This window comes from Melospiza melodia, chromosome 1, assembly GCF_035770615.1.
Source record: "Melospiza melodia melodia isolate bMelMel2 chromosome 1, bMelMel2.pri, whole genome shotgun sequence".
Taxonomy (NCBI): domain Eukaryota; kingdom Metazoa; phylum Chordata; class Aves; order Passeriformes; family Passerellidae; genus Melospiza; species Melospiza melodia.
Window position 1 is genome coordinate 17,915,474 of NC_086194.1, and position 17,202 is coordinate 17,932,675.

At 38.9% G+C, this 17,202-nt stretch overlaps 1 protein-coding gene across 1 annotated transcript; it reads left to right on the forward strand.

Moving 5' to 3' along the window:
• Positions 1–174: 174 nt before the first annotated feature.
• Positions 175–15,021, forward strand: ENKUR (enkurin, TRPC channel interacting protein). The gene is made up of 5 exons (XM_063149773.1): positions 175–321; positions 3,745–3,890; positions 5,459–5,679; positions 7,416–7,562; positions 11,010–15,021. Exons 1-5 carry the CDS (start codon positions 248–250, stop codon positions 11,181–11,183), a joined length of 762 nt encoding a protein of 253 aa, XP_063005843.1. The 5' UTR covers positions 175–247; the 3' UTR covers positions 11,184–15,021.
• The last annotated feature ends 2,181 nt before the right edge of the window (positions 15,022–17,202 follow it).

The following is a 17,202-nucleotide window of genomic DNA, read 5'->3' on the forward strand; positions in this document are numbered from 1 at the left end:
GCGCGGCCGGTCCGCGCCGGGCGCCGGAGCGGGTGGCGGGGGTGGCCCCGCCCCTCATGGCGCCGTTCCCCGGCGGTTTCCCCGGTAACCGACAACAGCCGCCGGCCCGCCCCGAGCCCCGAGCCCCGAGCCCCTCGGCGAGGCGGCGCTTCCCCGGTCCGAACCCCCCAGCGGGGTGGGTACCCCGCGTCCAGAGCCCCGCAAGCAGGCGAGCGCTCCCCTGTGCCCGGGCTGCCGCGGCGGGAGCATGGCCACGCAGAGCGCCCCGGAGGGCGCCTGTGAGCCGCCGCCCCAGCCGAAGCCGCCCGCCAAATCTGACGGGTATGTGGGTGTCACAGAGCTGCTTGCGGGCAAGGGTGGCTGCTCCTGGCAAGGCAATGCATCTAACGGGTAACAGGTTTTAAAAACCCCCAAACAAACTAGTTTTTGCATAGTTACTCCCCCTCCTAAGGAATCACTAGCATTAGGAAGGGCGGTGAGGTACTGGAGTGTGTCCAGAGAAGGGCAGCGAACCTGGGGAAGGGTCTGGAGCACGAGTCCGATGAGGAGCAGCTGAGGGAGCCGGGGATGTTTAGCTGGAGAGAAGGAGGCTCAGGGGTGATTTTATCTCTCTCTCTACAACTGCTTAAAAGGAGGGTGCAGCCGGGGGGTGGTTGGACTTTTTTCCTAGGCAGTTAGCGACGGGACAAGAGGGTATGGCCTCAGCTGCACCAGGGCAGGTTTAGATTGGACATTAGGAAGAGATTTTTCGCAAGAATGGTGATCAGGTGCTGGAGTGGGCTGCCGGGGAAGGTGGAGGAGTCCCTGTCCCTGGAGATGTTTAAGGAAATACTGGATGTGGTGTTTAGTCTAGTTGACAAGATGATGTTGGACTTGATAATTCAGAGGTCTTTGTCAGCCTAATTGATTCTGTGATCTGAGGGTTTACAGTCTGCTCCAAGAAGTGATGATTTAAGTTTGGTGTCTTCAGTGACATCTTGTTAGTTCATAATTTACAAAGCACCCCTTCTGTGCTCAGGAATTACATGACATCTTTGTTATTTGCACTTAGTGAGCAGCTGAAAACGTGGGCTTTCCAGTTTCCATGCTTACCATGTTTCAGCTGTATCCTCTGACATTGTTTCTTTTGCTTCCTTTTCTTACCTCTTGCCTTAAAAATGTAAGAAAAGGCCTTTTGCCAAGAGCTATGCAGACGTGTTGTTTTTCTCAAGTCCCTATTTATATAAAAGGCTGTTACGCTTAACATCTTTAGTGAAAGGGTAGGTTGTAACTCAATAGCTTTAGAACAAGCAGATGTATCAGTGACACTCATTAGAAGAAAGATAGTTATCCTGTTTCAGGTTAAAGGTTCAGACTTGTGAGATTCCTAGTTCTGAATCTTTCCCATGTAAAAGTAGGTCTTTAAATTTTGTTTATTTTCGTAGTGAATGGATATAGTTTTGAGCAGATACTTTTGAAGACAGAGGAAGGTGAAAGGACAATATGTTGAGGCATGAACACTAAATCCATTCCTGCCTTAATACCGTTCAGAGATTTGGATACTCCATGACCATTAGGTTCAGTTTAGGCAAGAGATTCCTTGGCTTAGATATAATCTGACTAAATCCCCTTCTGATCCCATTGACTTCTATTGTCACCACACTTGCAGCTTAGGTTCACAATGTGTCAAATATTCAGCTGGTAACAGGATTATCAAACCTGGTTAATAGCGTGATTTGACCAGTTTTAACTAATGCATACAAAATCTACTTTTTTTTGTATGGGTTTTTTTCCCAAATGAAATCATATGTATTTCACTCTCAACTGACTGGTACTGCTTATGAAACCACAGCAAACATCCTCATTTTCCCCAGCTTTGATATCTCAAGTTGACACTTAAGGAATAGGTATCATCTTCTGTCTTCTTACAGATGTATTGTCTCTTTTTCCCTTGCTGAATGATGAGCAGATTAGATTCTGAGTTGCTCATAATAACCATGGTATTTTCCTTGCAACCCTCTCTAACCCTGTGATATTGAGCCACTTCCTTGATCTGGAAAGTCACTGAAAAGATAAAAGATCCCCCATCTCTTTGCCCAAAGGTGTCTATAGCTGTCTACAAATGATGGCTTCACCTCATGCCAGTATGTAAGAAACTCAGTGTCTTCTCATGCATTTTCTCATTCCAAGACTGTGCACCTCACTAGGTCAAAATTTGCATAAAGCCAGTGCCTTTCACTCCCCTGTGCTCATGATGCCACTTCTAGAAAATGGTGAGGAATACTGTTATTTATCAATTTGGTGGCTTTGTGCAGTGTCTATAGCTGTTTGCCATAAATTTAACATGAAAAAAAAAAAAAAAGCTTTATTCCTTATAATTAGAAGTATTTCAGGAAGTATATACGATCTTATGTAGATAATCCTCTCTCTGATTTTGGGGACCAAACTGCCAAAAAACAAAATAAGTCCACAATTTTAATGAAGTCCTCTGACATGTTTTAATGTTATGATCAAGTACAAATACATTTATGGGACATTTGCAGCTCATGGACAAGAGCTTTTATCAGTGTTGCTGCTGTGATACATATTCAGTGATCCAGGATTACATGGTTTCTTTCTTCCTATTTCACTATTTCCATAGAGTGGACTGCACTATATGTAATCTTTTTTGTTCTTTTTTATCCTTACTTGAAAACATGACATTGTTTTTCTCACAAACACGTTTTTTTCTGTAAAAGAAGCACAGTTTTTCATAAGCTTTTGTCTGCCACATATGATATGTTTTCTAAAGATGGGCAGATGATAAAAGTACAGTGAGGGAGCCTTCACTTCAGGAGCAGGGAGTCCTGCTTCCTCAGGCAAACATCTGTGGCAGCTCAGTCCTTCAGATAGAGGCAAGATGTTGCCAATCAGCTAATGATCAGCATTTGGCTGCTTTTGGAGATTTTGATTAAAGCAGAAGTTATCATGCCATATGCAACATTAGACCAAAACAGCAGTGTGTGCATACCATGTTCATACAGCTTTTCATGTCTGAGCCCTCCCTGATTTTCACATCAGCTGTTTGAGTGCCAGATCACCCCTGGTTACCATTGTTGAGGATCACAGCTCCTGTCTGTGTAACATGAGGAATCTGCAGTGTGCTGTGCTATTTCAGAGCAGTCACCCCCTCATCTCTCATAAGTGTCTGTAACAGATGGTTCAGCTGGAACACTGAGACAGTGATACAGTGGACACTAATAAGGAAAACTGATGATCAAGGACATCCTGTACAATTCTTGACTGCATTTGACATCTTAAGCATAAATCATAGAATCATAGATAGTGCTGAGTTGGAAGGGGGCCATTAGGATCACTGAGTCCAACTCCTGGCCCTGCACAGGACACCCCAAGAATCACATCATTGCATAAGGAATTCATGCAAGCAATACTCAAGTTTATTTACAAAATTAAGGTTTTGTTGGAATTCAGAATGTCTGTGTTCAGCATACATATTTGGTATTTATTTCCCCAAGTGTGATAATCCTGACCTCAGAGACACAAGAGCAGAAGGAAGAAGCAAGCTAGCTTCAGAACCAGAAAGCTGATTTGTCAGTGCACTACTAGATTTAGCCTTAGCATGGAGGCTGTGTGAATGATGGTATTTATTTGGGAGAGAGTACAAAACAAAACAGAGTAGGCTTTTGCCATGAACTACTGCAAAAAAGTATATTCTTTGAAGAACATTTTCTGACCCTTCTTTATGGATATTTTTTAACCTCTAAGGTATCTATCCAAACTTAGAGAACTTGTGAAACATGAAGCAGACAAAAATAAATCTCAGTGCAAAACTATGGGGCCAGCAAAAGTTGCAGTGCCATCTCCAAATGATTTTCTGCAGAAACGTTCCAAGGAGCCCAAGCTAGCACCAAGTAAGTGCAGACAGAAAATATATGCAGTGTAATGTATTTTTTAGAGTAGAGAGTTATATCTTCCTGTCCTACAGTACTATGTTCTGGGCAACTATTGGGTTGTAAAAACAGAAGTACTGGTTTGTGGGGTCAGTATCAGGACCCCTGTTGTTGTTGGAGTCAGTACCTGTAATGTTGTGGGGTCAGTATCAGGACCCAGCTGTTGTAGGAATGGGCTTTGTCACTTGTGACATTACACTTAGTTACTGCCAAAGAAGAACATGAACTCAGATGACTTGGATCAAATCATTATTTTTGGTAGTGATAATGAATTAGAGTTATGTCTAGTGGGAAATATGATGGGAAATAATTATTCTTAATTGCTTACTATAAGTGAGACTATTTAGGATACTGCTGAATTTCTGTTGGTGCCTTGGAGAAAAGATTACACTGAAATGGAAGAGAGTCTACATTCTCTGGAGAAAGGACTATGAGAAGTTGTTTACAAGGATTAGGAAGCAGCAAGAGCAGGGCTCTTCCCTAAGGAGAGATGTGTCAGACTTTGAGGGTATCCACCATGCACACTGGGCAAAGACCTCAGCAAGAGAGTGCAGTCCCACCATGACAGGGAGGCCAGCAGAGCAGGGTGGGGAGCAAAGTCTGTCCTGTCAGTGTGTCCCACTGACCATCTGGCAAAATTGAGTTACAGGCCAGGTCCCTGCACTGGCTCCATACAGCCCATCAGGAGCAGGACTGGGGTCCCTCCCCTGACTCCATACAGCCCATCAGGAGCAGGACTGGGGTCCCTCCCCTGACTCCATACAGCTCCTCAGGAGCAGGACTGGGGTACCTTCACTGACTCCATACAGCCCATCAGGAGCAGGACTGGGGTCCCTCCCCTGATTCGATACAGCCCATCAGGAGCAGGACTGGGGTCCCTGCACTGACTCCATACAGCCCATCAGGAGCAGGACTGGGGTCCCTGCACTGACTCCATACAGCCCATCAGGAGCAGGACTGGGGTCCCTGCACTGACTCCATACAGCCCATCAGGAGCAGGACTGGGGTCCCTGCACTGACTCCATACAGCCCATCAGGAGCAGGACTGGGGTCCCTGCACTGACTCCATACAGCCCATCAGGAGCAGGACTGGGGCAGACATGGCTGGGAGAGCTCATCCAGGTATTGACAGTGAAATGGGGCTCCTGAGCCCAAGGGGGTGGGGTGGATGCCCCAGGTAAGACCGGTCAGGACCATTATTGCCCAAGGGCTCTGACAGTGAGCACCTCTACTAAAAGTAGTTATAATTACATTTGAAAAAACTACCACTGCTGTTAAGAGAAAATGAGTGACAAATTAGGAAAACCCATCTGAAACACCATAGTATTTCCTAGGTTATGAAACTTCTGTTAGGCCAAACAAACATACCTCACAGTTCATTGACAGGCAGTTCTTTCATTGTAGATACTGTTGGGTTCTATTTTTATGTAATTCTGTACATAGTTTTTCCCTTTTGAAAAGTGTAATAATATGAAACAGCGAACCTCTTCAAATTTATTGCTGAGAATGTTTACATGTTCTATTCACAGAAAAAAAAGAAGAGGATGGTAAAAAATTGCTCCCATTATCAGTGCCACCCAGGACATACCACCCAGTTACTCGCACTAAAAAGAATTTTATAAGTAAAAATGCACTTGCTGTTATGACAGGGGAGCCTAAAAAGCCTCGACATTTTTGTGTTGATACAAGACAGGGAGATAAATATCTCCTTGAACCTTCAGGACTTTTTCCAAAATACATTAACAAAAAGGTATGTTTTATTAAATTATATTGGAAACACTATTCATAATGCCTATTTTAGTTTCACTGTTGCGTAGATACCATGGCTGTTTGTGTTAGACCTCTTGAATTCATGGAGAAGAAATCACTGGCACTAGATTTGTGCCTTGCTTTGCTCTGTTCTCATTTGCTTATGCTGTCAGCCAAAAAATTTTGCAGAATGATTGTTCTAAGGCAATGGCATATGTCTTGCATTGGGAACCCAGGGAGTGTATAATGGGGAGACATGGAATTCTGTGATGAATGAATGTTTGCTGCTTAGAAAAGACAGGCAGGGAAGAAGAGAAGGAGGGTTGCCCTTTGAATGAAGGAGCTGTTCAAATATATGGAGTTCTTCTACGAAATTGGCAACAGGCTGGTTTGAGCCTGTGGGTCAGAATCAGAGGAAAGGCCAGCAACTGTCAAAAGTGTGTTTTTAATGGACCCACCCAAAAAGATGAGGAGCTGGATGAAAATCTCTTTAAGCAACTTGAGGAAATCTTCAGGTCACAAAGTAGCTTCTTATGGAAGACTTCACTCTCCTTGAAAGCTGCTGAAAGGATAACAAACAGAATGGCATGAAAGCAATCAAAAAAGCTTCCTGAAGCATGCCAGCACCATCTTTCTTCACAGATGGTGCATGAGCCAATCAATGATCATGCTCTTCTGCTGCTTACAAACCAGGAAGAATTGCTCAGGGGTGTGATAATCAGCTGTAGTCTGGGGGGCACAGACCACGTGGCAGTTGCAGACCCCTCCTGTTCAGGGAGCCAGGTGGGCACTGATTGCTCAGGAGAGCAAACTGCAGCCTATTGAGGGTAACCCATGGGAGACAGCTCTGGAAAGCAAAGACCTTGGGAGAGCTGGCATGCTATTAAGGAGAACCTCCTCTGTCCACAGGAACAGTCCATCCCTTGCCCAGGAAAACAAGATCTGTCAAGAGTCTGGCTTATCTAAACATGTAACCCATGACAGAGCATTAAGAGATGACAAAACTCATAACAGAAAAGATGCCAAACTGAACCTGAAGGCCTTGCAGTACTTTTCCATGGCTAAAAATGTATATAAACAGTACTAGTCATGGTGCTACCTGACTAAAAGATTAGTGAATAATTTTGCATTTAGTAGGAAGAAGGTAGACTCTGATATCTTTTGGCTAGAGGAGCTTCATTTTCAAAGGTTAAGGCAAAATAGGTGTCTTTCCCCAAGAATGTCTGGGATATTCAGAAGTTATTTTTTTCCTCGCTGAAACACATCAGTGTGGGATAGTTTATCCTTCTTAATTAGTCCAATTTTCATGTATGTGTTCTTGTATGTTGCAATGTTCAGCAAAAATCAGGATACAGGAAGGCCTTTCAAAGACATTCTCTAAGGAATGTTTCCAATCATAGAAGCTGACACTGTATAAAAATGTGAAATAGCTCACTATCATGAGCAGGTTTCAAACTCCTTGCTCAGCCATCTCTTCTTATGAATAGACATTTTGGATTCTGGATTCTGTTGTCTTCTATAGTTGTGAAAATAAATTAAAGGGAATTATTTATATGTTTTTCTCAAGCTAAAAAGATTATCATGTTTGACAATTTTAAGAACATGGTGACTTAGGATTTTAGTGCTCAGTAGCACAAATTGTCATTTCAAGCTATTTTTGCAAATGGATGGATGACAGGTATCTCTTTGTTTCCTTCTTAAAAGCACATATAAGGAATTTCTTCCTTCTCCTTATAGAATTATGGCGTTTTACCAAAATATGTGATACAGAGAAATGAAGAAATGAAGAGAGAGGAGGAAGAATACCAAGCCAATGTTTTGGAGCAACTCAAGAAGAAAGCTATGAAAGTACTATCTGAAGAAGAAAGGACAGATATTCTGAAGGTGCATATTCTGATTTAGTTTAATTAGTATAATGTCCAAAAGATTAAATGCAGTAAAGATTAAATGCAGGTCCATATAAATAGTAAATTTTTTCGTTTTGGTTTTTGGTTTTTTAAGTGAAATGAATTAGTTGTTTACTTTTTCACTAGATGGAGCTGTAGAACAGTTGTATACAACTGAAAGGAACTTATTTAGCTACAGTTTTAATAGTTTTCAATTCTGTTTGGTTCTTATTCACATTAATGAGTTGAAATTTCAGTGGAACTTCAAAGAGCAGAAAATCACCAATATGGATTTAGTGACACTTATTAATGGAGAAATTTTTTTTCCTAATGCAGAATATTGCTTCTTTTACTGGCAGTTTCTGTCTTCACATTGTGACCTCACTAATTAAAGCACAGTGACTTGCTTTAAAATGTGGCAAAATACACCAGAATTAAACTGCAGTATAGTCATAGAACTATGACTGAAAATTTTGTATTTTGTCAAGTTGTTCTGTATACTGTCTTTCATACAGTTTTTATTGCACAAGACTTTTAAAAGAGAATTAATACTATAAAAGAAGTAGAGCATAAAACAGATATCCAGTATCTGACCTAGAACTGGAATTTTTCTTGACCACTTTTTAGACAAATTTCCTATGAAAATGAAGCTTATATGTCTGTGATGTGTGTATATCAGTCTGTCCCTTAATAACTTGATCTTAGCATTCACCTGAAACAAATTAATAGATAGATGGACAGCTCAAAGATGCTGAATGCCCACCAAAAAATATCTAGAGAGAAAACAATGTCTAACTTGCCTGTCTGAAAGGCAAACTGGTTAAATTGGCAAGGTCTGAAATGTCCAGCACAGAGGTCTTTTGCATATACAACAAGCAGTAGAAGTTAGGAAGGCGTATGGGAGAGAGGTGAGGGTATTTCACTGACAGCAATATAAAGAACAAAACATATTTTTATGGTGAGAAAGGCGTAGGACAAGCTGATGGTCCAACAAGTTAACAATGCAGCAAAAATATATGTGCAAAAAAGGCATGTGAGTTCAGCTGTTCACCATTCTGCATTTAGTTTGATTAAAATGATGTTCTATATTTTTCAAATAGAGGAATGTACTGGAATATTTTTTTTCATTTTTAATTTTTTTAGATTGTTTTTATTAACTCAGTATTTATTTTATTTTTTTTTTTCAAAAACATTTACCTTTCCATGGGCTTATTTATGCATTTATATTGTCAGGAGGAATTAGTGTCCCTAGGGTATGTGGCTTCTACCCAGTGCTCAGCTGTAGACATGTGGGAACTTCTGTCCTTTAAAATAATTGACATTGCTAGTGAGCACATGTGCACTGTCTGATTTGAAAGAATACGTGGCAATGGCTGCCTGAGACCAAAAGCAAGCCTCATGACCTTACAAAAATAAAGGGAAGTAATTTGTGCCAACATTTTTTGAACTCTTCATTGTGCTTACTTTGGTTGGGATTTTATGATAATAAAAGAGAATGTTGATAAATGCAGTACATATTTCTCACTAATCCAGCATGTATTAGAATTCCATATATAGAGTTGGATATTCAGTTTGTGATCTAGCAGTAGGAATAGTAGTCAGAAAATTACATTGTTGGAGGAGCTGTGAAGGAGATTTTTATAGAGTCATGATCTGCTTTTGATCTCTCCACTTTGTAGGGATAGAGCAATTTTTATGAATGTATGCTATAATGTTTTAAAATTCAGTGTTTTCAATTATTTCCAAGCCAGTTCTTACTAATGTACACAAATAAGAATTGTTTAAAGAATCAATGAATGACTTTTTAATGAAAGTTTTTGAAAAGATGAGATTTATTTTTATGCCTATATATTTGTAAACTGTACCTGATGCCTGGTAGACTATGAAACCTCCCAAAGTACTTTACAGCCTTGGATGGCAAAAACAAGAACCATTACCAGACAGTAGGTAATATCCTTGTTGCTCTAAGTTTCACATGTAGCAGTAAAGTTTTTAAGCTTATGAAGATTGTTATAATGACCTTTATGAACAACACCTAGATGCTTAATATGAATATGCAAAAATAATGAATTGCCATGCAATAAATACTTTGATTTGAATTGTTAAAATATTAATTCATAATGAAGATTAGATTTTTCTTAGTGTTGTCAGGAGAGTTCATTTTTTTCCTAAATCAATTTATAGAGTCAACAAAAGACAAGTTTTTAAGCACAAGAGCCTTTGAGTTCTGAAATAGAAACAACAGTCTTCAAAGCTAAATATGTATAAAAATAAACCCTCTAAATTTAACTTCAGTATGTTAATCAGTTAGCCAGACTGTGAGAAAAATGTTTAATAATAATGGAGGACATGAGGTTGGAAATCACAGTGTGCCATAAAATTAGTGTGCCAATTGAATCCAGTTTTGGTTAGGGAGAAGAGCTGAAAGCTTTGGTTCCCAAGAGAGTAATTTCACTTCTTTATTTGTGAAGATACATTTTGATATCCTCTAAGGTGGCAGAACTGAGAGCCATAAACATTTTTGAGAGCTGTTTTCTCACCAAGAGGCATGTTATTTTCTGATTGCTCTTTCAGTTCCTTATTAGTTGTGATTGTTAAGTTCACCCATAGAGTTTTCGTGGGAGCGTTTGATGCACTGGGTAAACTCTACTAAATCCTCACATACATGTGGATAGAATGTGTAGATTTTGATTATATTTTTGAGGAGACAAAGGAAGAGCAATGGTTGCGGTAATTGGAAGAAAGATATAAAGACAAGATGTAAATTTTATTTTTCTACCACTGTCTGGTTCCTTTTTGTGTATATTGGTGGATAAAAGTGTTGTCTCTGGTGTCTCTGTGTCTCTGACCTAACAGGTTTATGAATAAGTTTTGATTATAGCACTTTTAATTTTTTAATGTAGAATTTTACTCTCAAGGTTTTATATATAGAGGATATGGTCTATCTAGAAAGGTAATTCTTTGCACAGCAGCATGCAAGAGAGGTAGTAGTTATTGAAATTATTGTTGATAGGGTCAATGACAGTTGGGGTTTTTACTCCAAATGATAAAAAATTTGCCCATAGTTGTTACTGTAATTGCAGATTAGAAGGGGAATGCAATTACTCAGTATTTTTTCAAAGTAGTTTATAGAAGTTAAAGTGTCAGTTTGGTGACCATGGTCTGAACAAAGTCTCGATTACAGAAAATTAAGCTGGTGGTGACATGGCCTGAAACTTTGCTGAATTTTGCTGAATATCACTGGAGTTCCAAGTATCATAACTCTTAAGGATTTAATTGATTTGGTCCAATTAAGATGACTACACATTATTCATGTACTTATCTATTATTTTTACATTGCAGTAACACTTAGCGTATGTAATATAAATTGAAAAAAAACAAGTAGTTTATGTACATATTGTTCTTACTTTTTCTCATATATTTCCTTTTCATGTAATGGCACCAGGCACTGAAAAAGAACTGGGAGGAAATAAATCGTGCATATCAAGGTCTTCCAATAGTAACAGACACCAGGTACAAACAGATGCATAAAGAAGAGCTGGAATTAAAGCTGAAACAACTGGAGCATGACATAGCAGCAATTGAGAAGCACAAATGTGTCTACATTGCAAACATGTAAGGATTGTTGTTCAGATATGGCCTCTTTTCTCCTTTTCCCCTGTCCCTGCATCTCCAAGAAATGCCTCTCTAAATTCTCAGAAGATGCTACTGTCAACTATTTAGAAGGAAATACTCAGCTAAGCATGTAGCATCTTAGAAAAGTTGTTACATATAACTCTCATCTATACAATTCCCCAAACATTTTGAAATAAAATGCTTAACTAAACTTTGAGTATGAATAATGAATTTAATTTTTTATTCTTTGTAATTTTTATTAACTACTAAGATTTCTATAAACATCATACAGAAAGCATGTAAAACACTGTTTCTTATGTTTGGAGTACATCTTTCCTTGCCTAGCCAAAACAAAGGGAAATAATTGGCTGCTGAAGACAGCTTGGTAAATATAACTTCAGGATGGAATGGCTTCTGGACTATATATTAAAGAGATGTTGTGCTTTACTTAAAAGCTTGAGTAATTGTATTTCTAAACAGCTTGGGTTCTGTATAACATTTTGTGTACTTTTTTTTTGTTACCAGAACCAATTTTTAATGTGGAAAGCTGCAATAATACAGACTTTACACAATACAGACACCACATGTGTGTTTTTACAAGTACATAATTCTGTAATGCTATAGTAAATCTACAGTTAAATTAGAAAAATGTGTTTTGACTGGAATTATGTGTGTATTGTTAGAATGAAAGCAGAATACAGCTTTTTCTGTATGGTGTCAATCACTACCACCAGCAGCTGTTGTGACATCATCATATCTGACATCAGCAAAGGATAAAGTCAAAAATTTGAAATTAACTATGAAAATCCAAATTTTCCCATACATTGAGTTCCTTTCCTAAATTTTTCAGGGGATGGCTTTGAAGGCTTCACAGTGATTCTAGCTCTGTTTCTTGTGCATGTTATACTTGTCTATGACATGCACTAGGAACAGGTGGGTGAGCAGGAATGTGAATTTTCTTATTTGTAACTCATTGTTAAGCAATCGTGTTTATTTTTGAAGGATATAAGCTGGAAGAAAGCTGCAGATTTGTAAAATATGGATTTAAAAGAAATTAATGTGTCATTCAAAAGAATGACACACTGTATATTTTAATAAAACTACACTAAATTGTTAGCACTTAATAATATGTGGCATTATCTTCTAGCAAAGTACCTGATGCCCCTCTTAAGAAATTCAGTGTCATCAGAAAAGGCTGTTTCTTGGCTTGAAATTAAAAAAAAAAGGGATTTGACTCCACAAGAGCATGCATTCCCATTGCCTCCTGTCAGCTTTTATTTATTTGCAGACTGCCTAATTTAGTTTAGGATCAGCATTTGGTTCTTCCACTTATCATCAGTGCTAACTTTATGGAAATACAAAATAGGTGGTGGCCTATCCCAAAACTTGGGATGAGCAGCTAGGCCACACTTAGAAACATTCATCATTTACCAGTAGAAATGACTGGTTTTTAACATTGTAAGAAGTATGTTAATCCGTTATTGGGAAATGAGGAAGTGAATGGGAAGAGATGCAAAAAAGTATTCCTGCTTAACAGAAGAGGAAGAGACAAAAGCCAGTGTCCTTCTGGTAGCTGAGTGGACTGTCACTAGTGTCCTTCAACAATGCTGTGGCATTTTTTTCCTGAGCCTCATATAGCTCTTTGCAGGTAGATCATGAGACATGTGAATTGCTTCTGTCACCCTATGGAGAGGCTTTTGGTGTGTATTCCATGGGACCTGCCTATACCTCTGATTATGGAGAAAAAATATAGTGAAAATCATTGAAAATGCACACAGAAGGGTAGTGTTCTTACCCTTTAGCTCTCTCTGGGAAATTTGACAAAATAAATTTACAGAATCCAAAGAATGTAACTCTGTATTTATATGTTCAGGAAATGCCAGTAATTGAAAGTATGATGTTCGTGAATCAAGTTATATGTACCATTGATATAACAAAATGAAAAAGGTGGATAAACTCAACTGTTCTGATAGAATTGTTCCCCCATAAAAGCTAATAAATATTAACAGAAACAAGTCTGTCTACAGGCTAAAAAGAAGCATTACCGTTTGAAACATCCTTTAAATTCACTAGTCAGTTACTAATAATCAATGAAGTAACAAAGACTATAATCAAACTGCTTCAGTACTTCATAATTATAAAACTGGTAATTTTAAATTGTCCATATTAAATTGGATAACTATAATAAAGCATGAAAAATGGGGCATGAATAATCTATTGTAACTCGGTAAGAGTTACGTTCCCACAAACTGAAAATATTTCCTGTTGGAAGTTGTGCATGACAAAGCTGTGTATCTATTTTTTAAAAATAGCAACGTGAAATTATGATGAATATCTCACTGGCTTTTCTTGAGAATGAAACTATTTATATTCAGGAAGGAAGGGATCAGATATGGCATCGTCACAAACAGGGAGTTCCTGATTGCCTCGAGCAAACATCAGCTCTGACAGGAGCATGTGGGCTCCATGTGGCTGATCTTAGACCATGGTGGCTTTTTGGGCTCTGCATGCATTCCTGGAGACTAAGTCTGGGACAGTTCTTCAAAACCTAGAGAGGTAACCTCATTCCCCTCACAAAATTCAGTGGGAAAAATGGGAGAAATTCACCACTGAATTCATTTTCCATAGTCTCTGTAGGCAGGATTTTTTTGTGGGAGGGCATGTTCTGACCCCTTGTATATTTTTGTGGGAAATTGGTACAGCAAACTGCTGCTGTGATGGCTCTACCATGAAGCTAAAATCTAGTCCTTTCATTGGCATACATTTCAGGCAACACAATATATCTAACAATTTCAGACTTCATGAAGGCAGACATCTTTCAGATAAGAAAATTTCACATATATGCAGATTAATAGCATCCTAGATAAATGCTAGCCCTAGTCCACACTTTCATCCTCAGCTTTAGGATGCTTATAATATTAATGACATAATGAGAGGAGAGACAGGTGGCAAACCCTGTTATTAAGGTTGTCTGACATTTCCCATAGTCAAGGAAGGCAGCTGCTGAGCCCCACAGCATTGTCCACCCCAGGTGTGTATTGAGCATTACTAAGCCAAGGGGGAATGGCCTTTCCTTCCATGAGTGGAAGGTGGTGATGTACACATGACCACATAAATGTCTAGATTGTAGGATTTTTCATACTATATCTTCCTCCTGCTCCTTCCTGTCATGCAAAGTTATGTAAATAAAATACAAGTAAATTCACAGTGTTCACCTTTCAGGCTAAGAAGTGGCATTATGGTAGGAATGCAGCATGAGTGATTTCCTTCGGTTTTTTCTTTACTGTTTAAAAGGTGCTGATATAAATATGACTTATATTTCAGCAAGTTATGAAACACTATTTTTTATAGACTGTACCTCCACAAATAGTTGTAGACAGGCAGACATAGCCAAATAGTAGCTGTATGCTGGTCTTGATGCTGCTAGGAGAGTGAACTTCTGTTCAGTCACAGTACCAGCCTGTGGTGTTAATTCATTATGCCATGCCAGCCTCCACACTGACTCCACAGCATGAAGAAATTTATAGAAACATGCAAACACTGGAATAACTTTGTATTCAAATCTTTCCTCAAATGTCCTTTGCAGTGGTGCTCACCAAGAATTTAACAGCAGCTGAGCTGTTAGTGAACTGAAATAAGGCTTTATCTTGCTGACCTGTGCAGTTTCCTTGAACCCCCCTGGCACTGTAGCCTGTTGTTTCTTGTCTTAGATTGTTAAGCTATCTGTCATATGGGTTGTGTTTTTCTCTCTTTGCTTCGTGGCTGACACAATTTTGTCTGTTAGTAGAGCTCTTGTGTGCTTATAATAACAGTAATAATAAATATGATCATCTGGGCATGAAGACCATGCAATAAGATTCTTGTTGTTTACAAAAAGGATCTGTTTTCCAAGAACCCTCATTTCATTTGTTTCAGCAACTGGAAGTAGGAGTTGAAGGAAGAGAAATGAAATTTAAAGCACTTAACTTATTCCCTGGAGCAATATGATTTATTCATGTCTTTGTCATAGCATGTTTTTGAAATGCAATGTAAATGACTTATACCTGGCTTTTTCACTGGTTAATTAATACTGCATTTCTTATTTTTGGGATTTCTGACATGCAATTTGAGCCCATCTCTTTTAAATACAGGATATGTGTGCCTAAAGTTAGAACTATGATTTGAGCCTAAACAGCACTATGGAATAGTTTAAAAGCTATTGGTTAATCAAAATTCATAAAATTAATGATTAGTTTAGTCTTGCTAGGTGAGAGCCCTCATATGGAAAATTCAGGTGACTCAATCCTCTGATTCAAATAGCTGCTGTAAAAATGGACAAGTACCTCTAGAACTGTTCTTTGAGGTCCATTCTAAAGGATCTCATGTTGCTTAGAGGTCCATATTCAAGCTGAGGAAGCAATGTAGTAATTTCTCTTTGGAGGAAAAAAACTCCAGTAGTGTTCAACATGTGGCCCCAAGCACTGCACAAGGGAGAAACAACCACATTTTGCTGTTTTATCAGGAGGAATGATTTGTCTTTTACACAAACAATAAAATTAGTAAATGGTCGAGATCCAGCATTTCGGCACCCTCGGGTTATGGGTCATTCTGTGCTGCAACAAAACACAGAGGCTGTCCAGCCATGAACATTCACTGTCCTATGCTACACGAGAACTCTGGGGACTCTGTTTTTCAATAACTTTTGTTACTGCACTGTTTATTCTAGGCAAGCTGTGAAGTATACAAAATTATATCAAAGATAACTGAGCTATTCTGGGGGGAAACAAGGCCTTAAACTCTTCTTGTTTAGTTTTTTTTTTTTAGACAGTTTGAATTCTTTTCTAGACATTTTGAATTGTTTTGTCTGGCAGACATTTCTAGATTTATTTAATTACGAAAAAATAATTTAAAAAGAGGGATGAAGCCAAGTGAACAACCTCTTTTAAAAAGAAAACAAACTCTAACAGTTAAATACATTACATTGGGTGTGACCTACTATATAGTTACAACTCCCTGACTAGTTTTCATGGTCATGCATGATGAATTTGTCATAGGATATGATGTGAGCAGCATTCCTTAAAACTGTGCTTTATCATTCAAACGTCAATACCTCTAAATAGCTGGGTAGGGCAGATATTTCCATAATATTATAAAGAATATAAAGTTTATTCTAGTATTGAAGGACAAGAGGAAATTTCTGTTTGCATTTCTTTCAGCTATAAGGACTTTATATTAATAACATGAACCTGAAAAGCAGGAAGGGTATCTTCAGGAGCCAGGAAATTGCAAAGCAAAGCTCGCTGCTCTAGTTTGGCACAGTGAGATTAATAACAAACAAAAATGTAGTTTTGTATTAAAGATGTTTATCATAGACCAAATAAGTCAAAGCCCAGGGTTCTGTCAAGCAGTGCCTAACAGTGATCTGAAGGTTATAAATATTTGAAAAAATAGACTAGCATATTGAATGGCAGTTTTTAGCCATTTTATTGATGTCAAAGTTACTCCAGCTAATTTTCAAAGCCTAAATCAGTCTCACAGACTCAGTACAGGTTAACTGTGACCAAGTTTCCCTTGTAGATCTTAAATGCTGCAATTGCTTCAAAGCTAAACTTTCCAATTCCTCTAAAATTATGGTAATTCTGCTGAAGTTGAAGTAGACAGAAGCCAGACTCCAGCCTGCAGTGCCACTCTGTCACCTGCTCTAGTACAGGAGTCACAGAGACCAATGTGCATCTCTTCTGCTGCACATCACAGGATGCTCCCTCGCCCTGCTAATGGGGCAGCATTTCCTATGGCCTCTCTGTGTTCATTACTGTAGGGGAATGGCTTGAGATCCTGCTTCATGTTCTCCCAAATGTCTGGAACACTGTCTGCCAGACGTTCTGCTGCACTCAGGGTCTCCAGCAGCCCCCCTGTGCACTGGGTCACTGCCTCAGGTAATACACAAGAACTCAAAATTCTGGAATATATTAAAACTGGATATGCAAACAGTTTAGAATTATTTCCAGCATGCCCTAAAGTACTGTACATATGCTACTCTTTTG

Excerpts from the sequence above, each read along its gene's own strand:
- ENKUR (XM_063149773.1), top strand. The coding sequence starts at position 248 with ATGGCCACGCAGAGCGCCCCGGAGGGCGCCTGTGAGCCGCCGCCCCAG. Across the intron at positions 322-3,744 it reads CCGCCCGCCAAATCTGACGG|GTATCTATCCAAACTTAGAG; the intron begins GTATGTGGGTGT and ends TTAACCTCTAAG. Across the intron at positions 7,563-11,009 it reads AAAGGACAGATATTCTGAAG|GCACTGAAAAAGAACTGGGA; the intron begins GTGCATATTCTG and ends TAATGGCACCAG.